The following is a 27,916-nucleotide window of genomic DNA, read 5'->3' on the forward strand; positions in this document are numbered from 1 at the left end:
TGCTATACACAGTGCTGCACGCCAGTACAGGTTGAGTACCCTAATCAGAAAAATCTAATGTCCCAAATGCTTGGGATAAAACCCCACAATCTGAAGGGCTGGTGGTGCTCGCAAAGGTTCAGGGTTTCCGTATTCCACCAGGGATGCTCACCCACAACAGTCTATGCCAGTGTTCTTAAATCCAGAAAACTGGAATCTGAAAACACTTTGTTCTGGTGTAAGTCTCACAAGGGGTACCTGCCTGTGTGTCTGGTGTTGATGTGAGTACGTGAACACATTTCTATTGGTTCTCTACCTAGAAATGAACCCGCTGGGTCAGAGGGCTGTGTGGACATATCTGGAAAGCTACATGAGCTGACCCTTGCAGCTCCTTGGTGAGGAAAGTATCTTTTTCCTATTTATATACAATAACATTTGAGCCACCTACATTTCTCTGCCGGCTCTGAACAATCAAAGATAATCTTCTTTTATTATTTCATCTGGAGAATTGTTTTGGAAGATCCCTGCATCCTGAGCAGATGCCCTTTGCTCGATATCTTTTAATTTATCTTCTGATTCTCTTGTTTTGGGAAGCCTATCTAGACAGCTGTAGAGCTGTTGATCTGACAACTTGTGTTACAGAACTGACAAAATTCAAACAAAATCAGCGAAGACCCACAATGCTAATTTTCTAACCACAGTGTCTTTAAACTTTCCAGATAAATCTGATCATTAGGTCTGGACCACTGTTAACTTTTGCTGAGGTTAAACTGTTTTTCAGGCTTGCTATCCTGTACCCCCACCCTCCTCTCTTTTCTCTCTAAATTTCCCATCCTTCCCCAGTCGGGTTCAAATGCTTTTCCGTGCTACAAGGCCCACTACTGCCCCCCTCCCCCCACATCTGGCCCTCCTCCCACCAGGATAGCCAGATCTCTTCCGGAGCAATAAACCTCACAGGTCGCTGCGCCTCTGCTCACTGTCACTGCCGCTGTGGGACATAATGACTTCACCAGGTGAGTTTCCGGTGCACTTGGGGTTCTTACAGATCTGTGCCTGGGAGGAAGTCTCCCTCCTGCTTGGGGACCCGGACAGCTGTAAATCAGGTAAGGGGAGCGCCCTGACTTGTTTATCTGGGTTAGAATTTTATGTGCTGAAGTCAGCAAGGGACCTATTTGCCTGATTCATAGCCAATCTGCAGAGCCATCATTTTGAGTAGGGCCAACCCACCCTTCTCAGTGGATTGGCATGAGCTGGGGGGCCTTGGAGAAGTGGGGACACTCTACAGCACCAAAGCCTAATCTTTTCCATCCATCTGGACCAAAAATTGTATCTTTCAATGCTGCGAGGCATCTGGTGGGGAATCTCCAAACAGTGGGAAGTTCTTCCTCACAGAGTTAAAACAGCCCCCCACCCACCCCAGTTCCTTCTGTTAGTAGGAAGGGCCAGCAGCTGCGCCTCAGAGGTGGGCTTTGGTAGGGAGGTTCCCCTCAGGGCCAAAGAACAGCTGGCTGGCCTTGGGCTGGTGTCAATTGGCAATTGAGGTCAAGACTAGATTGAATGTCGAATAATAAATTACGGTTCATCCTCACCTGGAAATATTAGACAGCTATTAAAAATGTTTCCAAAAGAACTCTTACAGCAAGCACTCAACAGTTTTTGATATGAAATAAATTCAAAGAACGACAGATGTAAATCACATAAAGAATATTATACCGTATTCTGATGATGTGAAAGACTAATTGGAAATATGAAATGGCAACCGTGATTGTCTGTGCAGAAGCAGGTAGGTGTGAGGGCCCCAGGAGCCTTCTGTCTGGGCTACAGCAGGGACAGCTTGGATGGTAGCCTTTAGCCCAACCTGGAGAGGCTGCCAGCACAGCTGTATTTGTTATTAGTGGAACTGACCTGTTTTTGTTTTTTTCCTGACTGATAGTGGCAGCCCAACTCACTGCAGAATGACACCTGTTTATGTTGAAATACTTCGTGACAGACAGGGCAGATTTAGCGTCAGGCAAGCAGTAGGTGGAGCGCTCTGGTATCAGGAAGGGATTCCCACACAGCTTCCCGTGAGCCCACTTGCTGTCTGCCGACCAGAGGTTTTGATGGCTTGAGAGGTGAAGCTTTGCTCAGGTCCATCATGTGGATGACCTTGTCACTGGGGCTGTGAATTTGTTCTCATAGTGACAAGAATATGACAGTTGTTGACTGGGCCTTGGCAGGCCAGCCCTCCAATCAGTTTGGGGGATTCTCATTGACAAGGGGACAGTTGGACCAAGTTCTTCCATTTCTTAAGTGGACTGTGTCCAAATGGTATACCAAGTTCCTCCCACCTGTAGTCATACAGAAAAACAATACAGTCTCTGTACAAAACATTGTTTTTAATAAGACACACTCAGATAGTCGAGGCGAAACTGTGCTCAATGTGACTCGGGCCCCAATTCAGACGATGGCGCCTTGTTAACACAGTCGCCTCCCGTGGCATCCTTCTGATCAGCATCTTGGGCAGGTGGCCTGATAGGCGGCTCAACAGTGCAGGGCAAACTTTTCTCCCCCGGTCAGAGCTGGTCCAGCATCACAGGCCCTTGAGGTCCCTAAAGACTGCGTGGGCCGCATTCCGTCCAGCTGCTCCCATGACGCCTCCTCCTGGAACCAAAGCCCCTTTCAGAAACCCACCAGAAAGGGACAGGGCGGGGCTCAGAGAGCAGCCACAACTAGAACAACCACCACACTGTCTGGGCTCCCTGCAGCCGCCACACACAGCTGGGGAAGGGCAGGCTGTGGTCACATTGGCCTCCTGTTCCTCAGTCTGCCAGACTACAGGGGGGCACTTAGCAGTGTAGCACGGAAAGCTGAAATGTAGGAATCGGGGGTGGGGTAGGGGGTTAAACAGAGGACACAGCTCTTCATGGGAGGCCTCAGCCACAGCTCAGAGAGGGTGTCACCAGGAGATGACAGTTACGGTGAAGTCAGGTAGGCTTGGAGTTGGCACAGCAAAGAATTTCTAAGTCGAGACACATTACCGACCCTTCCTGGTCTCAAATATGGGTGAGGAATTAAGGAATGTGAGTCTCCCACAACCCCTGGAGGAGTTGCCTCTACCCTCCATCAGAGCATGTCCCTACACCTAGGGAGGAGGTGTGGACCAAAAGCTGAGGGTTGTGGCAGCCTGGCTGAGATACTGTTGTGTGCTTACCCTGCTTCCCACATCCCCTCCTCTGTCTGCCAGCTTACTACCTACCGCCCTCGCCCCATAAGCCCTTGTAGCCCACACAGGAAGTAGGTCACTCACCAGGGTGGGCCCCACTTCCACAGAGGTACAGGCCCTGAACAGGACATCTGTAGCCAGAGTGTTGGGGCACTGGACGGGCAAAGTAGAGCTGGTCCAGGGACATGGCGCCATGAAATATGTTCTGTGGAGGCAGGGCTACAGTTGTTAGCATAGTGGTGCTATGGGCTTTGCCATCCTGGCTGGCTCTATTCTCCAACCCAGATCCTCCTGCTTCTAGATATTTCCCTGGGTTCCTAACTGAGGGTGAGAGAGGGGAGGGGCTTGTCCTGGTCTATGGATGAAGTTCCTATGGTGCTTTATTGGGAAGAGAGAAAAGTAGGGGCCTCTATAGAGTGTAGGGGGACATTCTGAGGGTTTGCTATAGACCATGATCCCCTGAGTCTGTTGGGAAGATGGACTTGCTCTGTTGGCACAGGCTCCTGATGAGGCATGGGTTTTCGGATAGCCACCATCTCCACCTGGCCCTGAGTGCCCCACCCCTACACCTGTTCCATGAGCATCACTGTCCACAGCAGATGTGGCACAGTGGGACCTGGTTCTGCTCCCTTGGGCCAGACTGTTCTAGAAAGGCAGTGGGTATCTATCTGCTAAATGTCACCACGGGCTGTTCTTGCTGTCTCCTCATCTGGTCCCCATGTGAACCACTTCCTCCCCAACCCTGCCCCTCTCAAGCCATCCTGCCTTCATGACCACACACTACCCTCCCGTCCTTGGCTTCTGGTTCAACCCTCAAGTCATGTCCACCCTCCGGCGCAGACTGTCACCAACAGTTCTCCCCCATCCCTGCCTCACATTGATCAGCCACACAGCCTGTGAAGTCCCTCTCCCTCCCACTGCCTGGCATTTTGCCTTCTGTCTGGACCAGCGCCATCAAAACAGAAACCGAGCATGACCAAAGCCATGCGTGCAGTTTTAGATTTGCTAGGAGCCACATTTAAAACGTAAGAGGCAAACTGGTGACATTTATGTCACCAGTGTCTTTTATTTATCTAGTAGGCCACAAATCTGATCATCTTGGTACATAATCAATGTAACAGAACGAACATGACGGCATCCATGCTGGGTTTCCCACTGATGTGTGTCACACACCACTCAGCTCACTCTAGCTTTCTCAGGCTTAGCTGTTGCTGTGGCTGTGGGGTTGGAGCTGCCTCCTCATGGAACTCCAGACTCCTCATGGGCTCCCTGCCTCATGGGACTTCCTGATTCCTCACCGGCTCCCTGATCCTCACGGAACTCTTTGGCTTATCAGAGGCTCCTAGCTTCTGGCCTCCTGTCTCCTTTATCTGGTAAGTAAAGCTCACTACAAGAACCTGTTTCCTTAGGGAGGCAGGGAGCTCTCCTTAGATGAGGTTGATGGGGAGGTTGGGGTAGAAGTGCTGCAGGCCTGGTGACCTCAAATGGCATCTGTGTGTCTGTGTCTCCTGTCCCCACTCAGCCATGGGCTCTAGGACTTCCTAATGAAGTCCAGGTAAAGCCCAAAGGAGCCAGTTAGGAAGGCAGGTAGGAAGTTGAAAAGAAGGAGGTCCACTCACCCCTCCAGGAAGCCCAAAGATTCTCTCTAGATCCGGTGGGGTGAGGATATCTCTGGCCAACACAGAACTCTTGAAGCCGGGGGCATAGGCCTCAATGCAATCAAACACTGTGGTGCCCAGGGAAAGCATTGGGAAGAAGAGAGGACAATAAGGTTGACTCATGAGTTTACTAAAATCTATTAAATTATATGAGTCATGGGTTTATTTTATCCTATGCAAATTATATACCAGCAAGTAAAAAACAAACACATTGAAAAATGGTCCATAAGCAAATGCTTTATCAAAGAGGCCCATGGCCAGTCGAGCCTCACGCTCTAATTTCTTTCCCTGACCCAAGCATGAGGCTACTGCCACCACCTGAATCTGTGAAGAATTTTTCTTCTCATTGCTTTGCCCAAGCTGTTTCTTTTGCTCGGAGCATTCTTTGCACTTGGACCAACCCCCATTCATCGAACACTGAAAACCCAGTTCGATGTTTCTTCCCTTGAGTGCCTTCCACATTCTGACTCCTAGCTTCCTCCTTTGAGTTCACAAAGCACAATGGGCCATGGTGACCTGTTCCCTAGTTAGTCTCCCACACTGGCCTCTGAGCAACTGGAGGGTAGGAGCAGAGTCTTCTGCTTTCTAAAAAATGCTACGTATTATTGAGCATGTGTGTGTGCGTGTGTATGTGTGTGGTGGTCAGATAACAACTAACTTTTGGGTGTTGGTTTTCTCCCTCCACTGAATGGTAGATTACCAGGCTCTGGTTATTAGGGTTGTCCATGTCCTTGACCTGCCTAGTCATCTCTCTGGCCTGGGACCACATCCTTTTGACTTTCTTAACCTAGTGCCTGATCACAGCAACATTCACCATGTCGATATAAGGTCACCTTGGGCACATGTTTTCCCTTGGGACAGCACCTGCAGAATTTAGCCTGGATGAGGTTGTGTGTGTGTGGGGGGGCTGCCCATTGGATCCCACAGACAGCTATTGCCCTGCAGAGCAACCTGTGTTGCATTCCTTACCTTTGTCTGCATAGGTGTTTTTCTCCTGCTCATCCCAGGTCTTGCCTCCTGCCAAGGTGTAGGGTGTGTATTGAGTAAAGAGGGAGACCACATGGCAGCCGGGCGGAGCCAGGGTGGGGTCCAGTGATGAAGGGATGCAGAGTTCAATCATAGGCCTGTGATATGGCGGGAGCAGAGAAGGTCAGGACTGAGAAGAGCTCAGGGCCACTCTGATGTGGCACGAGATAAAATGAAGGCCGTCAGAGACCACTGACCTGGGCTGATTACCACGGTGGTTAGCACAGTCCAGACCACCTCTGTGATGTTCCTCTAGAACCACAGTCCCAGATTCCAGGGCTGTGTTTTTTTCTCACCTGGCTCAGAGGTGTGGTCAGGTTTTGTCTTCTTCCCCATAGACCTGTGTTCTAATCTGGGCTCCCCAACTCAAATACTAACCAGGGTCTAGATAGTGAGCACCATGGAGGAGTCAGGCCCAACTCAGCAGATGCTCAGGTGGCCAGGGTCCAGCCAAGCTTGTCCCTCTCCTCATGGCCCAGGAACCTTATCTGGAATAGGCCAAACCAGAGCATCTAGACCTAGCGAACCATCACAGTATGGTGCCCTGTCCAGCCTATCACCTTTTCTACCTGAAGCATAAGTCCCTCAGATCTCTAGATAGCTTTGGTGCTCTGTGCATTCTTCAACCACAGATAAGAAATACTACAGAGAAAGTGAAGACTGTGCCTCACGGAACGCACTGGATTTCCCCTTGGCATCATTCCCTAAACAACATTGCATGGCGGCCATTTACCCAGCACACACATAGGCATTTTCAAGTCCTCTAGAGATGACTGATGAGCTGCAGGGGAATGTGAGAAAGTTAAACACAGGCTCTGCCATTTTACAGAAGGGACCTGAGCACCACAGTTTTGGAAACCATGGGCTTGGAGGTGATGGAACCATTCCCAGACCGCACGGCATCTTTCAAGGTCATGGGAGATGCCCTTTCTCAGGCTGGCATCCTTCAGCTGCCCATCTCACCTCAGGTATCTGCCAGCCTCTCTGGTCGCTGTCTAACATCCTCTCAAGCCACCCAGAAGCCTCTTCCTGTCTCATGATTGCCCAGTGGTTCCTCTCTCACACACCACTTCCTGTCCAACAGCAAACCTCACCCACTTTGTCCACTTTACCCTTAAAGCACGCCCAGTACTTGGACTCTGCCCATCACTCTGCTGGGTTCACCCAGGTCAGTCTACATCCGGGAACCGAGTGCAACAGGCTTCCTCTCTTTTTGTGCACTTTGGTGGGAAAGCTTTCCTTGAGCCGAGAGTACCTGGCCAGCCGCTGTGGCCTTGCACCTCCACTATGGCCTTATCTCTCTGTTCCCAGTGCAGAAGCACATCCCTGCCCTGGGGCTTTTGCACTTGCTCGTCTCTCTAGTTGTTCTTCCTCAGATGCTCCCGCGACCTGCCTTGCTTCCTCCAACTTACTGCTCAAATGTCACAGCATCAGAGAGGCCTTCTTTAAAAAGCAAAAAAAAAAAAAAAAAAAAAAAAAAGCAGACTCCCCCCCCCCCACCTCTTTCCCCTTAGTGCTTGTTGTCCATGCATGATGTTGGCTGTTTTGTAGCCAGCAGAGGCCAGCACAGAGGCGCAGATCTCGTGCGTGGGTATCTCTTTCATATCCGACAAAGAGTAGGTGCCTCAGGGCAGCCTAGCATCTCTTTCATCTTATGCCATGAGTTCTTTTTTTTCTTTTTAAATTTATTCTATAGACAGTGTTCTATCTGCATGTGTTCCTGCAGGCCAGAAGGGGGCACCAGATCTCATTACAGGTGGTTGTGAGCCACCATGTGGCTGCTGGGAATTGAACTCAGAACCTCTGAAAGAGCTGTCAATGCTCTTAACCTCTGAGCCATCTCCCCAGCTGCCATGCTGAGAGTCCTCGCGTACCAGGCTTATCATAAACTTGTGTCTGCTTTCCATCCCAGGCCCCACAACCTGCCCGTGTGGAGCCTGGCACAGAGCAGGATCCCAGAACATGTCTGTTGACCAATAGGATGAAGGGAGTCGGCCCCACAGAGGCTGCTAAAGGATGGAGACACAGCTGGGGTGCGGGTGCTTTTAGGAGCGTGGGTGAAGGGGCTCCTCAGACATGTATTAGTGGCTAAGTGAGCATGTCTTCTGCCGAATCTTCACTGCACCTAAGAACTCCCTTCTCTCGCCCAGTAGCTCCTCCTCTTCTCAGTTTGGGTGTTCTCCTTGGGACTGTCCTCCACTAACCTGGGACTCTCCCAAATGCCCTGCTCTTCATCTCCGATGTTCAGATTTCTTGTCTGAGATACACTTTGTGTTCTTAGAATATGGAGAGACTTTGACAGATTGATCTTGGGGCATTGAAGGTTTAGTGCAAGGGAGAAGAGGCCAAGCCCCTACATCAGAATACACAGGGGCATAACGGCCATGTCTCACCTACCTCTGGGAAGGCAGGCCACCCTTGGCATCTTCAAAGGCCTGGTGGAGGAGCAGGGTGTCTTCACAGTTCAGGTGGATGGAACACTGATGATGTGGCTGTATCTGGTCCCTGGGGACATTGGGGGCCGCACGGAAGTTTGGCAACCTGTCCACAGCCACTGAGGAGCCAAAAGGTCAGGTTAGGTCCCCAGCCTTGCAGGGTCCTCCCTCTATAGTGACAACCTGCTTGTCCAGGTAATGGGCCAGAAGTCAAAGATGATAAGCTGGGGGTCAGGGCATGGAGAGGACAGTGTGGCTGGGTTTTCCTGACTTAGAGATTCCCATGCAGATGCTGTCAAAGGCAGATGCAATTAGCCATTTCTTACCGTTGATCTTGGTAACCGGAGACTGTGTGTCCAGCTGGGAGATCCTCTTCACAAAGGCCTTGGGAAGCCACTCCTGGAAGGAGAGAGCTCTATGAAAGGCCTGGGGGAGCCAAGGCCCAGAGAAGCTACCCGGACTGTCAGTTCTTCAACCTCTGCCTGAAGAGATCCTCTTCTTCCTTCAGAACTCAGCCCCAAACCACCTGCTCTGTGAGAACTTCCTGGAGTCCCCCCATCACACCCCAGTCCCTCTGTTTCTGCCCACCCCACACCAGGCTAAGCATGTCTTCCTGTGCTCATCACCCCCCCCAGGCTAAGCATGTCTTCCTCTGCTCATCACCCTCCCCTAGTCCTCCTGTTTCTCCCCCCCCAGGCTAAGCATGTCTTCCTGTGCTCATCACCACCCCAGTCCCCCTGTTTCTCCCCCCACCAGGCTAAGCATGTCTTCCTACACTTGGCTCACTGTCCTGACTGGGAGCAGATCTCGCCACGCCCTGCTTGGGACAAGGATAGACATCTCTATGCATCTTATTCTGCTGCTGCAGAATTGCCTTAACAATATGCACTGAGACTTCTGTGAGTGGAAACATTCAGATACAGTCATGCTTTGTCCCCAAGGGCAGGACCACACATGGGTGAGACTGCGCGCTCACATACACCTTATCTTTCGGGGACAGGGAAGGTATGACCAATTACAATGTTCCGACGTCCCGAGCCTTTCCTGGGTGCAAGCCCCTTTCCACGTTTCTCCACACTACCCCCCAACTCTGCCCCACTCACACACGACCCCCTAGACAGGCTGGGAGATTTAGCCAGTGTCAATAAGACGGATCCAGATCAAACAATCTGGAGCTTGCCTGCTGTCGCCCTCTGCCAGGCCGGAGAGAACATGCTGGTGCTCCTGTGCCAGGGGTCACAGAATCTGAACCAACCACAGCCAGCCAGTTTTTCCCAGTCACAGAACTGAGTTCAGTCAAGACCGGCAGAGCCACAGCCACTGCAGGTGACAGGCAAGCGGCAGCAGCAACTCAGTCTATCAACCAATTTCTCTGTCTATGAGCTAAGGTCATACCTGCCCAGAAGTTTTACGGCGGCGCTAAAAACAAAACAAAAACTCCCAAACCTCCATTCCCAGCACTGATAATACAATAGATCACTTGCAGATGGTAGAATCTGAGACAGCGAGAGGGGGAAATCCAAGTCTAGGTAGTAGACAAGTCTTAAGAATGATAAGGCCAGACCTGGGCTCTGGCACTAGCCCGCCCTGCTGCAGGCTGTACGGTCTAGGTCTTCTCACTCTGAGGCTTCTCTACTGTAAGCTGCCGACTTTCTCAGAGGCGGCGGCGGCTTAGTCCTCGGGTCTCCCACCCTGATGTAATCTGGGCTCCCTACCCGCAGATTCCTCTACCCTGACCCACCTCACCTGTGGCGTCAGCTCCAAGAAGGTGATCTGTGGCGACGCGCAGGATAAGACGACTCTGCTCCTGACCTCCTGGCCATCCTGCAGTACGATTCCTTGAACATGGCCTTCACTGTTCACCTGCACCTTAGCCACAGTCTGGAGTCCCAGCAAGAGACCCCAAAGCCCCCAGAAGGAAGCCCAGGTTGAGAAGTGGGGGGTGCAGCTCGTAGGCACCCGATCTTCTCACCACAAACCCATGCCCCAAACCAGAGGGGTTTCCCGGGGAACAATGATGCAACCCACCCACCGTGGAGCACAGCTCACGCATGGTTTCATGACTGGTGCACTTGAAGGGTTTGCCAGAATATTAGGCCTAGAGACAACTGACAACTGTCAGCTGCCACCGGCCCTCAGAGGTGTAGAGCTCAGATCATCAGTGATTCCGGGATCTCTCTAAACCTGAGACTGCTCTAGGCCGCAGCCAGGCCAATATTGAGGGTTGGGGAATGGGATCCACACCTTTTCCGTGAAGATACTTGCTCCATGCGCAGTAGCAGAACTTGCAATGGCATCGGAGAGGGCACCCATGCCACCCTGGACATAGCCCCAGGCGCCCTGCGTCCCCTCCAGGCTACCCATCACATGATGCAGCAGCACATACCTGAGGGCAGAGCACGGGGCTGAGGCGGGAGCCCGTCTCAGATTCAGATGCCAATGACCCTTTTCTGTACTGGACCTGTGGTGCCTTCCCTGAGCTCAGTGCCCTGCCATCTCATGCCACCCTCTCCCTGCGCATGTATATGACAGGACTCCAGGCTCCATGTGCTGCGATCATCACTCCAGGCACCTGCCTGTGCCTGTCTCCTGTGGGCATCTTCGTGGGCACATGTCTGGCATGCATGTTACACCCAGCACCTTCACCATTCTCTGAGCTGCTCCTTTTTGGCATCCCAGTCAAGTGAAGGACACTTTCAGGTTCCGGCAGAACCCCTGGTGTCATCCTTGCCTATGTGTCCACTGAGTACTGGGATGCCATGACTAACTGCCCCTCTCCTCCAGACACAGGTAGACCAGGGTCACTAGCGCTCCCCAGCACTTGCTTCCCTGGAGGCCACCCCTTGTGCCCTGGTCCCAGAGTCAGATGCTCCTGTCAGTCTTCCATTCACAGCCTTTGCTGCAGTGTTGCCTGAGGGGGAAGGCCGGTCTCATCAGGTGGTGTCCATGGCTCCATCCTGGTGTCAGCCTGGTCCTACCAGGCTCCCTCACACTGCACACCCCTCCTAGGCCAAGTCCCTTTGGTGGCAGGAATGGTGCACTTGTCCATACCACTCCAGCCTCTGTCCCTCCTGGGCCACCACCTGGAACCGCTTCCTTCCATCTTTTTCCAGCCAGCCCCTTCTCTTCCCTTTGTTTCAGACAGTTCCTGCTTCGTGTCTTTTTTACCGCAGGGCAGTTTTCCCTGCTGACCCATATCAGAACACACTCCACAATTCATGGTCTCTGCTGCCTCTGGGTCTCTCTTCTGGGAGGATTTCTGGTTCCTTGACTACTGTGTCTCCATCACCCAGCCTAGGCAGGTGCTCATCAGGAGTTAAGTGAAGCAATGGATTCTCAAAAGCACATTTCTCAAGCTGGCCAGTGGCTCAGCTTCCCTAAGACCCGAGAGAAGAGGATGGGAGGCCCCTGATCCACACTGGCTGGTTGGTTAGTCAAGAGCTTGGCAGAGTGCAGCAAATGCTGCTGCGCTGCTGATGCTTCTCCTGGGGAACTCAGGATTGGCTTGACCTCTGTTGAAAAGTCACTTCCTGTGTGTGTGTGTGTGGGGGGGGGGTGCTTTCATCCTGGGGAGATAAGTCTCACTGACAATTCTAGCTGTGTCTTAGGAGTTCAAACCACAACCACTGCCCTCACTGTGTCTGACTGCCAATGGGCTCTAAGCACATCTGCTCCAGAGCAGGCCAGCTTTTCATCCCTGGGAGGAGCTGGGTGAGTATGCAGCAAAGGAGAGGCATGGACGGGAGGAAGGAGGAGAGAGAGGAGGAGGGAGAGAGGCAGAGCAAGAGGGGGACAGAAGATACTAATAGCAGGAAGAGGCTTTTCTTGGAGATGCATAGAGAAGAGTAGCTAAGAAGGAATTCTGGGGTTCAGACAGCATGTTCTAGAAGCCAGCTCTGCCTCTTACTAGGCTTTGTGACTTTGGGCAGGACACCTCTCTGACCTCCAGTTTTCAGATGTGACTTTGAGAGTCCATTCAACACGCATGATATGCCGAACTTCCCGCCTGATACACTAGCTGAGCTTAGAGAATGGTGATCTGTGAGCTTCCTCTCATTAGGAAGTATGTTCCCCTCTAGCAGCTCCTGCTCCCCGCTGCCCATCGCCTTGGTCCCTACTCACCCACTCCCTGGAGTGTGGGGACTTGTCATGGCTCCAATCACAGCATCTGTTGCCAGCGTAGCCTTTAGAGGCTCAGACTCAAACCAGAGGTCCAGCACCTGGAGAGCAAAGCCACAAAGGCTCAAGGGCCTGGAGGCAGGAGAGGTTCCTGGGCCATCACCTGGCCACACTCACCTTGGAAATGGGGGCTGTGAGGACCTGGTAGTACTGGGGGAGCTGGGCTCCCAGGGTGCGCCCTGAAAGAGAAGTATAAAGATCAAGTGACACAGGCCTTGAGACTTTCCCATTACCTGGAAAAAAAGAACAAAGAGAGGCAGAAACTTGGAGACAGCGTGAGTTTCAAGGGCAGTGTGTGCTTTTCACCCCTTACAAGGCTTTGGGCCCCTTTTAACTATCTTAGCTCTGAGCCTGCATAGGAAAGACCTGTAATTTCATGGGCACCACTTACGTTTTAGCAGCAGGACAACATTCTGGCCATTGTGGCCCCTTTGCATTAGCGGCTTGCAAAAGTAGTTGCTTAATAGTTATATGAATGGTTAGTGCATGAAGTTCCTAGGACTGGCAATCTGAAAAGGAGCCTACTTTTGGTGTCGATGACAAAGTCCATTCGCTCCCTCCATATCCAGACTCTGCTGTCTGAAATCAGTGGTAACCACCCAGCGTGGCTGGCTGGCTACTCTGTACTCAGGGTTTACCTGGGGGCTCGCCAGCCAATGGAAAATTTACAAGTGTGCCACAGATTTGCCCCCTGTGCATCCCCATCTGTGAAGGAAGTATATGCCCAGCGTAGCGTGCTGCGTCCGCACACAGGATGAGAGACACAGCTGGCACCGCTGGCTGCCCTCAGCCACAGACGTACGCATGAGAACAGACCAGCCCAACTGAGCCAGCTGGGATCAGCTGAACTACAAAGACCCTTGGGAAATAAATGTTGACTTTTAGAAGCCAAAGGAGTTTTGTGGGGTTTCTTTTTTTTTCTTGTGACCATAGCTAACTGATTCCTTATTTTCCTAGGATATGGGGATTTGTCTGTGTGCCCAAAGGGTGGCAGAGAAGAACAGCAAGCCTCCTTGATCAAGCTTCTATCGCAGACCCACGGCAGACCTCCCTAATTGGACGCAGACCTTTCATTATGTTTGCTCTAAATTTAGTATTCTTTCTCATTTGGAGGCAACCCTTCAAATTCTCCGGGCTCTTACATCATGTTCTAGCTGTGGCTGTGGCAATGAACTTCCTGCTTTGATCTGCAGCACACATGGGAATTCCTACAGCATTAAGTGAAGGCCTCTGTGAGACGCGCCTTTCCTTCTCGGGGCTCGTCTGTCAGTTCATCCACAGATGCATGGCCCAGAGGTCACTGCCTCAAGAGGGAACCCCTGACCGGTGGGGGACAAGGCCCCTTCTCTTGGACACAGTCAAGGACTGACATACCTCCTATAAAGTACATTCCTCAGAGAGTCCCAGAGGGACCAGTGCCAACGTGCACCCTGGTCCTGGTGTTCCCACGAAGAGGTTTGAATACGATATTTCCCCCTCTAGGCGCACGTATTTGAACACTTGTTCCCAGTTGTTGGCACTATTAGGGGAGGTTATGGGACCGTTATGAGGTGGAGCCTTACTGGAGGAAGTACGTCACTAGGGGCGGGGCTTAGGATCTGCATGTTCTACAGGATGTGATCTGCCAGCTTCCTGCTCCAGCCACCCACTGCCATGCTGTCTTTGCCATATGGACTCTAACCCTCTGAAACCTTAAGCTAAAATAAACGCTTCCTTCCTAAGTCACTTGGTCATGGCGTTTCATCAGAGCAACACAAAGTAACCGTGTACTCTGGAATTTCTTCCTTCATGTTCTCCTCTTTTGGAGCCTTGGGGTCACTCTTCTAAGCGAATACAACCCTTTGTCTTGGGCCCTGTTTTTAGGATGGGGGAATTTGAAATTTTGGGGGGAGTCTCTGACAGCCTCTGTGGTCCGTGGTCTATTAGCTGACTACACCTGTGTCCAGCCACTCAAAACTCAGGCGGCCAAGCTCTGGCCTACAGAAAAAAAAGCCCAAGATCAGGCTACAAAATCCCACCAGTTTCTGAGCTTGCCCCAAGGACAGGCCACAAAATCCCACCAATTCCAGGAATCCACAAAGAAACCCTATATAAAGCCTGCCTCCCCGTAAATCTTCACTACTTCTCACCTGAGCAGAGACAGCCACCTTCTTGTATTTCTCCCAATAAATTTCTTATGTGAGGTTTGTTGTGCGGTGTGACCTTGTAATAGTCCTTGGCTCCTGACAGCCAGAATACTTTTCTCCTCGGAACTGTAACACTCACACTGGTGGCTGTCCTGGAGCTTCAAGCTTCTAGGCCTTCAGAAAGTGGGCTTGTTCCCATGAAGGCCACTTTCCACACCCTGGTTCCTGTATTTTGGACTTACCTGCCTTCAGCAGGGGCCTCAGGGTGGACAGTGCCCTGAGTCTCTGTAGCAGGGAGCTGTGCTGGAAGGCTGCTGTGTCCACTGGGATTGCATCCAGCAGGGGGTCAATGGCCAGCACCAAGCGTTTCATGAACTCCTCGTACCTGGGAAAGGCCTGCAACAGAGCTTCAGGTAAGCAATTCACAATCTAGGATCCCACAGGATACTGTTCCATGCCTGGTCTTTCGGGCCACACTTTCATATGACTGCCATACCCCACAGTGGAGCCCCGATGGCTCCTTGGGCCACATCCCTAGCTGTGGCTCAGCTCGGCTCTGCTTGGCTCTTTTACTTCCAGGTGTATATGCCACACATAAAGGGCAGAGCATCCTGTGCATTAGAACAGCCACCAGGGCCAAGGGCCAGTGTGGGCCAACACCAGCCACCTAAATTGTCAAGTGTCTGAGGGTGCGGGTACAGGCCCTGTGAGAACACCATCTAGAAGCTCCATGTCCTTTGCGACGGGTGGAAAGCAGATGTTCTCCCGGCATGCTGACCACTTCTTTCTTCTCTCAGTCTGACACGTGGCCTCATCCCACACAGCCACAGAAGCCCACATTCTCTTACTCAGCAGCCCCCAGCAGGGCTGTTCACAGCCACGTTCCGGACTCTGCCTTCCTGTCATGGGCTGGTAACTGGAACAGGCATGGAAGTTGCCACCACCAGAGCTTCTTATGGGTTCTTAGCCCAGGAGTAGGAATCTGGGCTCAGCTAGACATATGGATAAACCCAGGAAATTGTGGTATTACATAAAGTTCTATAGTAAAGAACTTCTTAAAAATCATAATCAAACAATAAGATTTTCCCTAGGCAAGGCTCACAAAATGGCCACTTTGAAGCACAAAACCATAAGGTGAGGTCTTCAGGTTCCTTGGGAAATGTCCCAGGTCTCCCACTGTGTGGTCACTAGCAGGGATGCACACAGGCAGTGGGCCCTGACCTTAGCGCTGATGTCCACAGTATGTCTGATACCAGCAGGATTTGGGCAAGAGTAGAGATGGGTCCTCATCCCTCTGCATCAGATGTTCCTGGTGACAGGAGGGCAATTCCAGTCAGCCAGCTGCTATGATCTCCATCCCTCCTAGGCTCAGGTGTGGGGATGAGGTGGCACTGCTCGGGCAAGGACTTGGGACTGTCGCGCAGGATGTGGGGCTTACAGGCTGGCTCTGCTTCCACTGAGCTTGCCCTGACAGAAACAACCAGCACCTCATACTCCCACAGCCACGGCTGTGAGCTGCTCCCGCCATCACAAACCGTTCCCTCTCAAACAAGCCAAATAAATCCTCCTTCCTTGAAGCTGCTTCTAGTCTATATTCTGTCACAGCCTCAAGAGCAGCAGCTAACACAGCCAGGCTTAGGATGCTCTGGGGAAAAGGGGCAAGGGTTGCATGCCTGTGACTGTCTGGGCTTTGTCCCATGCTAGGTTAGCACACCAGAAGGCAAGTGCATTGACGGCATGAATCTAGGTTTCCTTCATAAAACATGCCTCCCCTGAGATAGGATTCGATGCCACACCTGCAGCTGGCACCCGGGCTGTTACGAGAATGGCCGTTCTAGAACATTTCCTCAGCTGCAAAACCCTCCATACCAGGCCCATTGCGTCACCAGCTGACTCATCTGGACAAAGTCAACAGACGTGTCCCTGAGCTGGGTCTGCAGGAAGTGGCTCGCATTCTCCATCTGGTGTGTGTTGGGAGGCAGATCTGCACACCACCACAGACACTTCCCTGCTTTGGCTGTCATGGATTGATGTCAAAGTGAAAGAACACTTTCTTGTCCTAAGTTCTTCTTGTGGGCTTTCATGGGCTTTTGGATGGGTAACACGTGGGGTTCTGAGTGAAAGCAGAGGGAGGAGGCATTCCTGGGATTCCTATGACACGCAGCATGCAGAGACCACCTGCTCAGCAGCTCCAGAGGAGTACACGCCAGCTCTGAGTCCCACTGCCCACCATTGTCCACCACTCTGTTCAGCCCCCACAGCCTTGACATCCACTTCCTCCCAAGAGCCTACTCTGGGTTGCTGAGGGAGGATGTCGTTCCCGCTCGCCTTCCTTACCTGGGCATCCTTCTGTGAGAACTGAGAGATTTGCTTCTGGTTTCCAGCCACGTCTGTGCCCAGCAGCAGGGACCTAGGTGCCTTGCTCAGTGTACCCTCTTCCAGCATGGGGGTGAAGGAGTATGGATTTCGGAAGTGAAGCTTTAGCCCATGCTTCTGCGGAACACAAAAAGCGCAGACATTAGAGGGATGCATGTTTCCGCTCCTGCCCTTTCTCCAACCCCATTTGTGTGATCCGTTAGGGATGCTTGTGATTCATCCCAAGTTGTACAGACCTGGTTCCTATATTTTTAGAAGACATCATAAGTAACCCTTTTGCCCAGACACTCCCTGATAGACCAATGAAGCTGTGCACCCTTCACCTGCACCCCATACTGGAACACATCATACCACCCCACCCATGCACATACATTACTCAGATGTAAAGTCACTACTACGCTTCAACTCTAGAGACGCTGTTACCTCTCCACACACAACAGTGGAAGTTCAGAGGAGGTAAATAATTTGTCCCATGCCACTTTAGAAGGCAGATCTGTATTTTAAAACCACATAGCTACGATTCCCAGGAACTGGGACCCTCATCTATAACTGTCTCCCCTCACTTCAGAAATAAATAAGTAAACTTTAAAACTAAACAATAAAGCAACAGTTGTGTGAAAATCCATATGTACAAGGTGGATAAATTCACATAATTTAAAAAATTTACATGGCAGTCTAATTTGCTATACAAGGTCACTTTAAGTGGAAGTTCCCTTGATGCATTTAAATCCGGACTTGATTTAGGGATGTTTCACCAGCACACAGAGCTTTCTAAGAGCACATCTACTTCTCCAAAGGAGCCATGCAACGACAGGACTGACTGTGGCTGAGCCAGGCCAACTACAGACACATGTGTCACCATCAGCGGTGCTGTGATCAAGCCAGGCCAACTATAGACACCGTGTGTCACCATCAGCGGTGCTGACTGTGGCTGAGCCAGGCCAACTACAGACACCGTGTGTCACCATCAGCGGTGCTGACTGTGGCTGAGCCAGGCCAACTACAGACACCGTGTGTCACCATCAGCGGTGCTGACTGTGGCTGAGCCAGGCCAACTACAGACACCGTGTGTCACCATCAGCGGGGCTGACTGTGATCAAGCCAGGACAACTACAGACACCGTGTGTCACCATCAGCGGGGCTGACTGTGATCAAGCCAGGCCAACTACAGACACCGTGTGTCACCATCAGCGGGGCTGACTGTGGTCAAGCCAGGACAACTACAGACACATGTGTCACCATCAGCGGTGCTGTGATCAAGCCAGGACAACTACAGACACCGTGTGTCACCATCAGCGGGGCTGACTGTGATCAAGCCAGGACAACTACAGACACCGTGTGTCACCATCAGCGGGGCTGACTGTGATCAAGCCAGGACAACTACAGACACATGTGTCACCATCAGCGGTGCTGTGATCAAGCCAGGACAACTACAGACACCGTGTGTCACCATCAGCGGGGCTGACTGTGGTCAAGCCAGGACAACTACAGACACATGTGTCACCATCAGCGGGGCTGACTGTGATCAAGCCAGGCCAACTACAGACACCGTGTGTCACCATCAGCGGGGCTGACTGTGATCAAGCCAGGACAACTACAGACACATGTGTCACCATCAGCGGGGCTGACTGTGATCAAGCCAGGACAACTACAGACACCGTGTGTCACCATCAGCGGGGCTGACTGTGGTCAAGCCAGGACAACTACAGACACATGTGTCACCATCAGCGGGGCTGACTGTGATCAAGCCAGGACAACTACAGACACCGTGTGTCACCATCAGCGGTGCTGACTGTGGCCGCCTTCTGGGCACTTCTTTGCCCTGACCCGTGCCTAGTCCCCCAGTTTGACTCTACTCAGATACTGCCTATCAACAAGCCCCACCCTGGCCCTGACCACACTGGCAGGCTCTCTGTCCCCTTAACCTGATTTTGCCGTCACGTGGTTAATTACACATACATTTGTCCCCGTCTCTCTGAGCGGAACACAAATACTTTGGGGTGGGGACACCGCCTGTTTTGCCACTGTTGTGCCCCTCTATGGCTTGGCACACTAATTGTTCTAGTGCCAGGATGTTGCTGACAAGATAGTGCCTCAGAGGATAAAAGCAAGAAAGCAAAAGAATACCTTATCAGCATCCCAGGAGATGCTCAGACTTTCAGAGACTTTCAAGTGGACACCATCACCCAGGCATGGGGATTCTACAGAGAATCCAATGTGGGTAGGGGCGACTCTGGGCTTTTTTAAAGCATTAAAGTTGAGAAATCTTTATCACAGGTTGGAGTGACTTCTTCCTTGAACCCTCTTTTTAAAATTTAATTTTGCTTATACCAGTATTGTGTATGTGTCGCGCCTTGTGAGCCAGGGGCCCTGTGGAGATCAGAAGAGGGCATCAAGTGTTCTGAAACTGGAGTTACAGATGGTGGTGAACAGTCGTGTGCTGGGGGTTGAAGCCAGGATCTCTCTAGGAGCAGGAAGTGCTCTGAAGAGCTGAGCTAGCCTTCTAACCCCTGCCTTGGTTCCTCTCAACTTGATGGACTGTTTAACTGTGAGGAACACTCAGCTCCTCCCTTTTCCTCACCACTGACAACTCTTATATGGCTAAATCTCGTCAGCCGTCTGCAGAAGCTGTCCACTCCTCTCCAGCCCTGTGCCCTCATCACAGAGCGCCATCTTGTGGTCCACGGAGAAGCTGCCTCCAGTGCCTATGAACCTCCATGCCATCTCCACGTGGCCAGGGGACTAATTTTCTATCAACTATAAATCCCACGCTCTGCTTCCTGACTAAACTCTTCTGCCTGGATGAAACGCAGTCCTGGCGTGAGCTGCCCGCCCCCGGCCCCTGCATCCCCCGTGTACTGGGCTGCTCCAGCCACAGGGCCTGTTCTCTGCTCAGACTTGCCCTGGCCTGCCCACTTGTGCGTTCTCTAACCAGAGCTCTCTCAGATCAGAAGTCCACGTGACTAGTGACGTCTTGTTTGAACATCAGCTTACCTGTCGTCCTTTCAAGGAGTTCCTGGTCACCAGGGGAGGGTGGGACTTTGCTTCCTATCACATTGTCTTCCATTTTCTTTCTGTCACTCAACATCTCTACTTAGAGTTCCCCTCCTGTGTATCTCACTCCTCACTGTACCTCCCCGCAGCCTCGTTCTGGGCTCAGCACAAAGCAGGCACCAGAGGAACATTGAACAAACCAGTCGATAAACAGCTCGAGGAAAACTGTGTTATTTCAAGTGTAACTAATTGAACATGGATGACTATATATATATATATATATATATTCCAACTGATTCTAGGGCTTCTAAATGGTACCTCTGTCATTCCTGACTGGCCAGTTATGAGAAGGAAGAGAGAGATAATGCTAAACCACCTCTGGGATGTCCAGGAGTTTGTTCAGGGAATGTTGTTAGTCGTAGGGGACAAAACCTAAACCTCCCCTTCCCTGCCTACCCTGCATCTCAGCATCTCAGCCATCCCAGGTGGAGAGGGACTGGGAAGGACCAGCCGTGTCTCACAAACTGGAGGATGCTGTAAAAGGCTGCTCCTGGGTCCCACAGCATTAAAAGCCAGCTTCTGAGTAAGAACCTTGGTTTGCTCCACTTCCCCGCCAGCACCTAGGTCATTCCTATCGACGGCTAGGTTTGAGGGCCTTGCTGTAGGCAGATTTCCCCAGTGAAGCATGAGTGGAAGGATGTGGATGGGAGAGACCTATAGGATCCTCCAGGGATGGGAGGGAAGCCCAAGGCTGCCTCTGCCCCCCACCCCAAATCTGCTACAGTACAATTTCCCTCTGGCTATGTATGATGTGGACTGAAGACCCTGAACCTAATCCCAGGCTTTGGTTAGGTTTCTATGCATTTCTGATACTATGTCTCCTCCATTCTGTTTTTCTCTCAAATAATAATTTTTTCATTTGGGCTTCTGTTAGCACCTAGTTCCCAGACTCTTGTACCCGGTTCTAGTAGAGCAAAGAGCTTTGTAAACAGTGGCATTGTGTTGTCTTCTTTCCCCTGGCATAGGACTTGTACACTACGGGAGGCTCCAAGGTTCTTTCTTCCAAAGTGGGAGACAATCCAGCAAGCACACTGGAGCTAAGTCAGCCTCAGAAAGGAGATGGTTGAGATCAGGAGGCTGTGCCTGCCAGAAGGAGGAGGGGGGCAGGAGCAGGCATGCCAGGGGACAAAGGTCAGGAGACCAGAAGAGAACAAGGGGCAGGAAAAGGGCTTCCAGGATCCCTTCTAACCAGTTCAGAAGCCGGAAGAGGCCCCAGGCCTCTGAGACAAATGTCAGGGTGGTGGTCAGTAACCCCCTCCATCAAAATCTGAACCAGGTGAGGGAGGGGAACCTCTTTTAGCCAAGATCGCCACGCCACACACGTTAAAGAGCAAACCCTGCTTTCCAACTAAATAGGGGCAAGCCAAAGGCAAGGACAACAAAACGTAATGAAAGGGGGACAAACAACTACCCCCTTAAGAAGACTATTCTGCTACACCCCCAAGAGGTACTCCCAAAGGTCTCAGGACTTCACTGTGGGCCTGTTGCTGGGATGTGGGGGATGCTGGGGGAGGGGTCAGAAGATTAAACAGCAAATGGATATCAGATCGTGCCATGGAAAATCTCCAAGCTGGCTATAACTCGTTTTCACACTCTAGCCTTTCACGGCCAGATTAAAAATAACCCAGCACTGGCCTCCCAGCAAGAGGAGGTCCTCAGCTGTCTGTCACTAACGGCGGGGTTAAAGATGAGCCGCGGCTAGGGCTTTCACCTGGCCACAGAGCTAAAGGGTAAACTGGCGACAGTAAATACAAGCAGTCCCTCCTGGCCCAACGCCAACAAAATTAAAACTCATGAGAAACTCATGGTAAAAACACTACTCCTCCCTGATCACACAAGTCAAAGGTAAAGAGAAGGTAAAAGTTAATCTCCCCATTTTAGGTCCATTCCAAGTTCTAGGCCACCCAGAGCAACTCTTAGCAGACTGGAAGTCTAAGCCAAATGACATTAAGGTTAAATATTCCCTTTTGGCTAGGCCTTAGAAGGTAGAGCATCTAAGGCTCCAATGCTATCCTGAGACAAGAATAACCTAATACTCTTTCAATAAAAATCCAGGCTAAGGCCATGGGCACCCAGTTCTTTCTCTGGTGTGCCTACACGGTGTCTCACTGGCGTAACCTTTTGCTTTGCACATTATTAAAAATATAACTGTCTATCCCTCATCTTCCAGCTCTTTCCCCCGATACCTTGACATCCATGTTGAGGGCATGCTTCCTCTAACTCCAATAAACTGTCTCTGAGTTCCTTTCTGTGTCTGTTTTTATTTTCTTTTATCTTTGAGACCAAGAATGTGCAAAGGGGATTGCAGTGATGCCATTTTCGGCTCACGCTGTCTAGAATGGTGGTAGATATGCCAAAGTTTAACGAGGGCATAATAGACACCTTTGCAAGCTCAGGTGCCCAAAGCTGCATGCAGGGGCTTTGTGAAGACCAAGTATAATGCCAGGAAGCAGAGGGAGCCAACACAGAGCTGAAAGCCCCTGCCCAAGGCACCAGACAGGTGCTGCCATACAGTCTAATGGTCTGATCTGCTAACAGATCTCGTTTTACAAGAGGCCTGTTTCTTATTTGAGATTTCCCAGCTTTTAAAACAGAGAGTAGCTGAGACAAAACCAAGTTTTGGTAAGTGGGTCTTGGAGATGTGTGGACTAGACAGTCTGGAAGAGAAGAAAGACTTCAGGGAGGGAGCTCATTGGGGCGTGGGGTATGATGCTTCCCTTCCAGGTCAGGAAGATGAAATCACCCCAATAACTGACCAACCACCGGGTCAAGAGGGGCAACTGTACCTTCAGTTCCAGGTCTGTGTAAATCTGTGGCCTCAGGAGGCTGAGGAGATAGGATGCTCGGGAAAACTTGAATCCTGGAACCAAATCAGAAGAACCAGTCACCCCCGATCACCCCTGCCTCTCCCCCCACTTCTCAAGGACTCACCTGGAATGATCTCCTCAGTGACAGCTGCGCCCCCAATCACATGGCGCCTCTCCAAGACCACAGTGTTCACCCCAAATCTCTGGAGGTATGCGGCCTGTGAGGACAGAGAGCTCGTTCTTGACCCCTTGTGCTGACAAGGAGCCTAACTGCGGGGCCTACGCTACGCCCTTTGGGCCCCATGTCTAGATGTCCCCTCAGGTCTGGTGCGCCTACATCTGCCCCTCCACTTTCTAGCTGAAGACAACTGCCCTTCCTTTAGGGGAGGTCTGGTGCCTGGGGGACGCACATTGCACTATCTACCCTGCCCTGGATGTCCCTCTCCTTCCTCCGGGCTGGAGCAAGCCCCAGTCTTCCTCTCAGGCACATCAAAGACAGAATAGTGAGGCTGAGAATGCCAGGCCAGAATCTCCAGGTTCAGTTCCTCATTCTCGTTTCTGCTGATCCCTGTGCCCCAGTTCCGTCACATGTAAAGACAGAGCTAACGGTTACAGTTCCAGCCTCACAGGGCTGCTGAGGGTTACCTTAGCTGCTCCCTAATAAGTGTTTAAAATATGCTTTATTGCATGTGCCCTGATGTCTGTGGCAATGCAATAAAGGGGTGCTGTGGCTACAGCAAAATTTTATGCAGGGGGAAATGCAGGGTTTCTACAAATCTTTCTTTAGTACTTACTGGGAAATTAATATATATTGAGCTAAGCTAGTCTAGGCCTAGAGGCCTGCAGTGTGTGTGTGTGTGCACTTGCATATGTGTGTGTATCTGTCTTTGCACCACTGATATCAATGTGGCAATACGGTGACGTTCACAGGTTACATTTTGCAAAGTTCGCTTGGTGACTGCTATGTGGGTGTTCCTAGCCTGCCACGCTAGGAACAGTTGCTGTGGTGCTCCCTACTTTACAGATGGGAAACTGAGGCTCAGCGAGGGTTGCCAGAGCTGCTGTGTAGAGGTGTAGGGAACATAGTGTCCTGATCTATCTCTCCAATCAAGAACAAAGATGAGCAGAGCCTGGTGTTGGGAAGCTGGCCTGGCACACAGAGACACATGTTTTTCTCCTTCCTAGAATGACTTCAGTGAACAAGGCTTCTCTGAGGTCATGGAAATGAGCCCAGGCTCCTAGCAAGCCCACTGCACTGCGGTGTGTGAGCACAAAGGGAAACCCTGTACGCCTACGAAATGCAGAACCCTCCCCCGCTTGGCTACAGATATGCTTTGAGATTCCCGGGTTGTCTTCATTTGCTGATAGCATCCACTCTGGAGCAAACTCTTGTTATTATTTTTTTTTTCAGATCCTTTTCCAGTTCTTTCCAACATTCTCTTCCTCGGAGAGCACAAAATGTCTCCAACTTGGTGTGAGAGACCCTTCCAACCCCGGGTTGCTCCAACCTGCTCCTCTATTCTGGTGACATTTCATAAGCCTTAGACCTTCCCACAGGCCATGGGGACCCTTGCCTTGGGGACAGGACAAGGAAAAGAGCCCATGATGTCCCCTCTAATTGGCCCTGGACTGACATTAGACACACAGACAAACTGCCCTTTCCTTCTTTGTCCTGCTCGCTTTTAAAATCCCTCCCCTTCACTGCTGAGCCACCCGCTCAGGGGTCAGTGCAGTGGGACCAAGGGGTACTCACAGCCACCAGCCCATTGTGCCCTGCAACGAGACAAAAAAGAAAAGTGTCACTAAATGCAAGTTCTTTAAATGCTGAGTCCCCATTCTTACCCCTCGGCCACACATCTTTTCCCCTGCCCACACTTGGATGTGGGACACCCCGTGGGGGAGTCAGGAGGCCCGCTCCTGGTTCTGTTGACCTTGTCCTGGAAGAAGCTGTTCCTTGTTTCAAGGTCAAGGAGAAGTCCACAGTTACTGGACTTTCTGTCCCTAGAGCTAGCTGGTGACTGTGCACGGAACCATCACGGTGAACAGGACTGTGAAGGTGGCCATTTGCTGGCATGTGTGGACAGGTGCTATTCAGTCAGCTGAGCGCCATTCAGGGGGACACCTGCTGTCACACATGGCTTGTCTGACACAAGTGTGATTCGTGCCAGGCACGGTTGTGCCCCCAAAGGCTTTATCCACACAGGGATATCTGTCAGTCCCCAGTGTTCTAACAAGGAAAAATAAATAGTTCAAAATTTTAAAAAAGTGAAGTGGTTAGAACATAAAGCTTCCGGGTGTGCACCAGTAGTAACAAGCTGGGCTCCGTTCTGCAGGGTGGGGTGTGTGCTGGAACCTGGTTTCTCACGAGCTCCCAGTAATTCTCCGTGCAAGTGGTATCAGAGCTACACTGAGCGCCCAGAACCCAGCCTGCTCGGCTCCTCGCTCTCACGTGACAGCTCAGCTGTTGCTGGAGAATCATTCACAGGTGGAGAAAGGGCCCAGAGGGGGTCAGGCAGCTTTGGGACCTATGGTCATGTTTCTCCTTGGCGATAGATGCCACTCTTAGTCTTTCAGATGTCAGTAGATGGTTGCGATCTCTTAGCACGTACGCGGACCCAGTGTGGGCTCAATAAAACTCTCAGATCTTCGTTTGACAAATGTCTACAAGAAGGGGAGCAGCAATGACCCCATGATGGATTTCTCCATGGCTGAGTTGATTTTATTTTAAATTTCCTACATGGAGACATGCAGAATTTTAGAGGTCACTGAGCCAACTTCTCATCCATTAATGGAGTCTCTGAAACTGGATTTTTCAAGCCCTTTTGCTCACGATTTACAAGAATAAATGTACCTTACCCCATGACCTGGCATACAGCTAACTAACAAATGTTTTCCCAGAACCAAAGCTCCCTGCCCTGGCATTAACCCATCCTGTGAAAAGTCTATATATGATAATCTATGTGGTTTTATTTTAAGAATGTTAGAAACGCTTCATAAGGAAGTTTAAAATAATACTTGTTGGACTTGTCATTGGTTTGAACCTGCAGTTGGAGACGCCATTCTCTGAATATACATGTAAACTCAAGGCAGTCAGCTCCCAGCTTCATTTGGTGTGGCCTAAAGAGAGGCATTTAACAACCAATGGCTGCCTTCATATGTAAGGCCGAGAGTAATGTGCATGAAACATGAAGTCTCCATATGAATGCGGAACCTTGCGGTGCTGAGTGAGGAGAACCAGTACTGTCCGACTGTAACTCAGCCGGTTGCAAGACCAGCACACACGTGGTAGCTGTTTGGCTTTTCATCAGTGGCAGCTATCAATCTTAGAAAACTAGTAAAGGATTCCCGGCCAACTGGTCCCAGTTCAGCCATGAACGGACAAAGACTTCAAGGGACAAAGGACAAAGGTCTAAACGTCAGAATCCTACCTCCAAGTCCTGGCTGACTCTCTTGTCTAGTGACCGGTCCCCTCCTGCTGCAGGATGTGCTCATCCCCAGGCCTCGAGGGATGCCCACTCAACAGCTGGATGGCCCTTGAATGGATGGAGCTCGCTGAGCTCGGGCCTTGCCGCCCTTTTCCAGAGTCACTGTGTGGGGTGCTGGGTTGATGTGTTTTCAACTGAGAAACATGGCCTCTAAATCAAGAGCCCTGACTATGTGATTTTTAAAATTGTGTGACACATCTTTATTTTAGTATCGATAATTAACACTAGTCTGTGTATAATAAACATTTATGTGTGCACACACACAAAGAAGTCAAACCAGGCCAGCATTTACAGCAGTGTGAGAAGCCCAGAAAATGTGAACCTGCTATCATCATGGAGCCCAGCCACCAAGAAATGCCTTCAGGTCCCAGGAGTGTGGAAGGAAGACCCTGGGGTGGAATGCAGCCTGGCACTAGGCAGTGCCTCACTGGGTTACCCAGCAGGTCAGTGCTCTGAGCTGAGTCAGCAAAATGTTGCCAGACCACCTGGGTAACAGGTGTAACCTCTGAGGGAAGGCATTAGGGGGGAGCACCATCTGTGGATGTACAACAGGGAGTCTGGGACCCCCTCCCCAAATCCACCCTCTTCTCTTTAGGAATCAGCTCTTTCCTCTTTGGATGACCTCAGCCGTGAGGTGGGTACCAGAACTCAGGGCTGAGAGCGGCTGGATTTCTTTTGCCTGCAGTCCAGGTTCTTTCTTCCTAACCCTTAAGTACCATATGCTTTCTGAGGAAACTCAACTGAGTTCGCTGAGGGAATTCACCCATTTCTCAGGAGATACTGGGAAGCTCCTGAGTTTTAGTCCCCCTGGTCACTCTAGACAAAAAGATTTAAATCCAGAAGGCAAGAACCGTTTTAGACCACACAGCAGGGCCAAGGTGGAACCAGAACCAAGGGCTCCTGACTCCCAGACCAGGGGAACTCAGTCCTGCTCACTGGGACTCCTGGCCATGTTGTGCCCACAGACGAGGGGACAGCGGGGGCTCCCTGGAGGCCCCCCAAAGGCCTGCCTTCCCTCCCTGAGCTCTGCCTTCTTTAACTTTACCTGCTCCTATCACCACCGCATCGTACTCGGGCTTCAAGCGTCCCCCGGTTCCCGACTGAGTTCGTTTCCAAGCTGGGCAGGAAGAGGCGTGCAAAGCCCTGTTGAGACCTTGGCGGCTGACAGCCATTTCTGCCCCCCAACAATTTGCTTGCAGTCGGCTTTCCAGCGGCCCAGGCAGGGGGCGGGGCTAGGAGTTACAGCCCAGAGTCAGCCTTGGCCTTGGGCCACAGTTCCCTGGGCTAGGGCTTCTGCTGAGTGTGCACGCTAGATTTAAGGGGGCGGGTAGCCTAAGGATCAGCACAGTCTGTGCCACCTCCAGTACCCAAGGGAGCAAGGACCAAGATGGGAACAATTAGCTAGGTTTTCTGGGGCCCAGTGGTGGGATAGAAGAGGGCTGGAGGGAGGGGTGGAGCCAAAGCAGAGGCCCGCCTTTCCGGTGCCTCCTTCCTCAGTATTCTCAGAGCAAAGGCTGGGGGCTGGGCAGATATCCCGTGAAGTGGGAGGGGCACAATCAAGTCAGACTTTATTCCTTGCAGGTTGG

At 51.3% G+C, this 27,916-nt stretch overlaps 1 protein-coding gene across 1 annotated transcript; it reads right to left on the minus strand.

Moving 5' to 3' along the window:
• Positions 1-2,337: 2,337 nt before the first annotated feature.
• Pyroxd2 (pyridine nucleotide-disulphide oxidoreductase domain 2) lies at positions 2,338-27,752 on the minus strand. Its single transcript, XM_075974129.1, has 16 exons — positions 27,376-27,752; positions 24,599-24,618; positions 22,970-23,063; positions 22,825-22,898; positions 16,946-17,101; positions 14,851-15,004; positions 12,600-12,661; positions 12,426-12,523; positions 10,548-10,689; positions 10,050-10,184; positions 8,630-8,702; positions 8,266-8,422; positions 5,812-5,966; positions 4,804-4,910; positions 3,269-3,389; positions 2,338-2,622 (listed from the first exon to the last, which is right to left on the minus strand). The coding sequence occupies exons 1-16, from the start codon at positions 27,500-27,502 to the stop codon at positions 2,552-2,554; spliced, it is 1,746 nt and encodes a 581-aa protein (XP_075830244.1). The 5' UTR covers positions 27,503-27,752; the 3' UTR covers positions 2,338-2,551.
• Between the last annotated feature and the right edge of the window lie 164 nt (positions 27,753-27,916).

The sequence above is a fragment of the Microtus pennsylvanicus genome, chromosome 5 (assembly GCF_037038515.1).
Source record: "Microtus pennsylvanicus isolate mMicPen1 chromosome 5, mMicPen1.hap1, whole genome shotgun sequence".
NCBI lineage: Eukaryota > Metazoa > Chordata > Mammalia > Rodentia > Cricetidae > Microtus > Microtus pennsylvanicus.

Excerpts from the sequence above, each read along its gene's own strand:
- Pyroxd2 (XM_075974129.1), bottom strand. The coding sequence starts at position 27,502 with ATGGCTGTCAGCCGCCAAGGTCTCAACAGGGCTTTGCACGCCTCTTCC. Across the intron at positions 15,005-16,945 it reads TCTCACAGAAGGATGCCCAG|GCCTTTCCCAGGTACGAGGA; the intron begins GTAAGGAAGGCG and ends GCTCTGTTGCAG. Across the intron at positions 8,423-8,629 it reads TCCGGTTACCAAGATCAACG|TGGCTGTGGACAGGTTGCCA; the intron begins GTAAGAAATGGC and ends TTGGCTCCTCAG.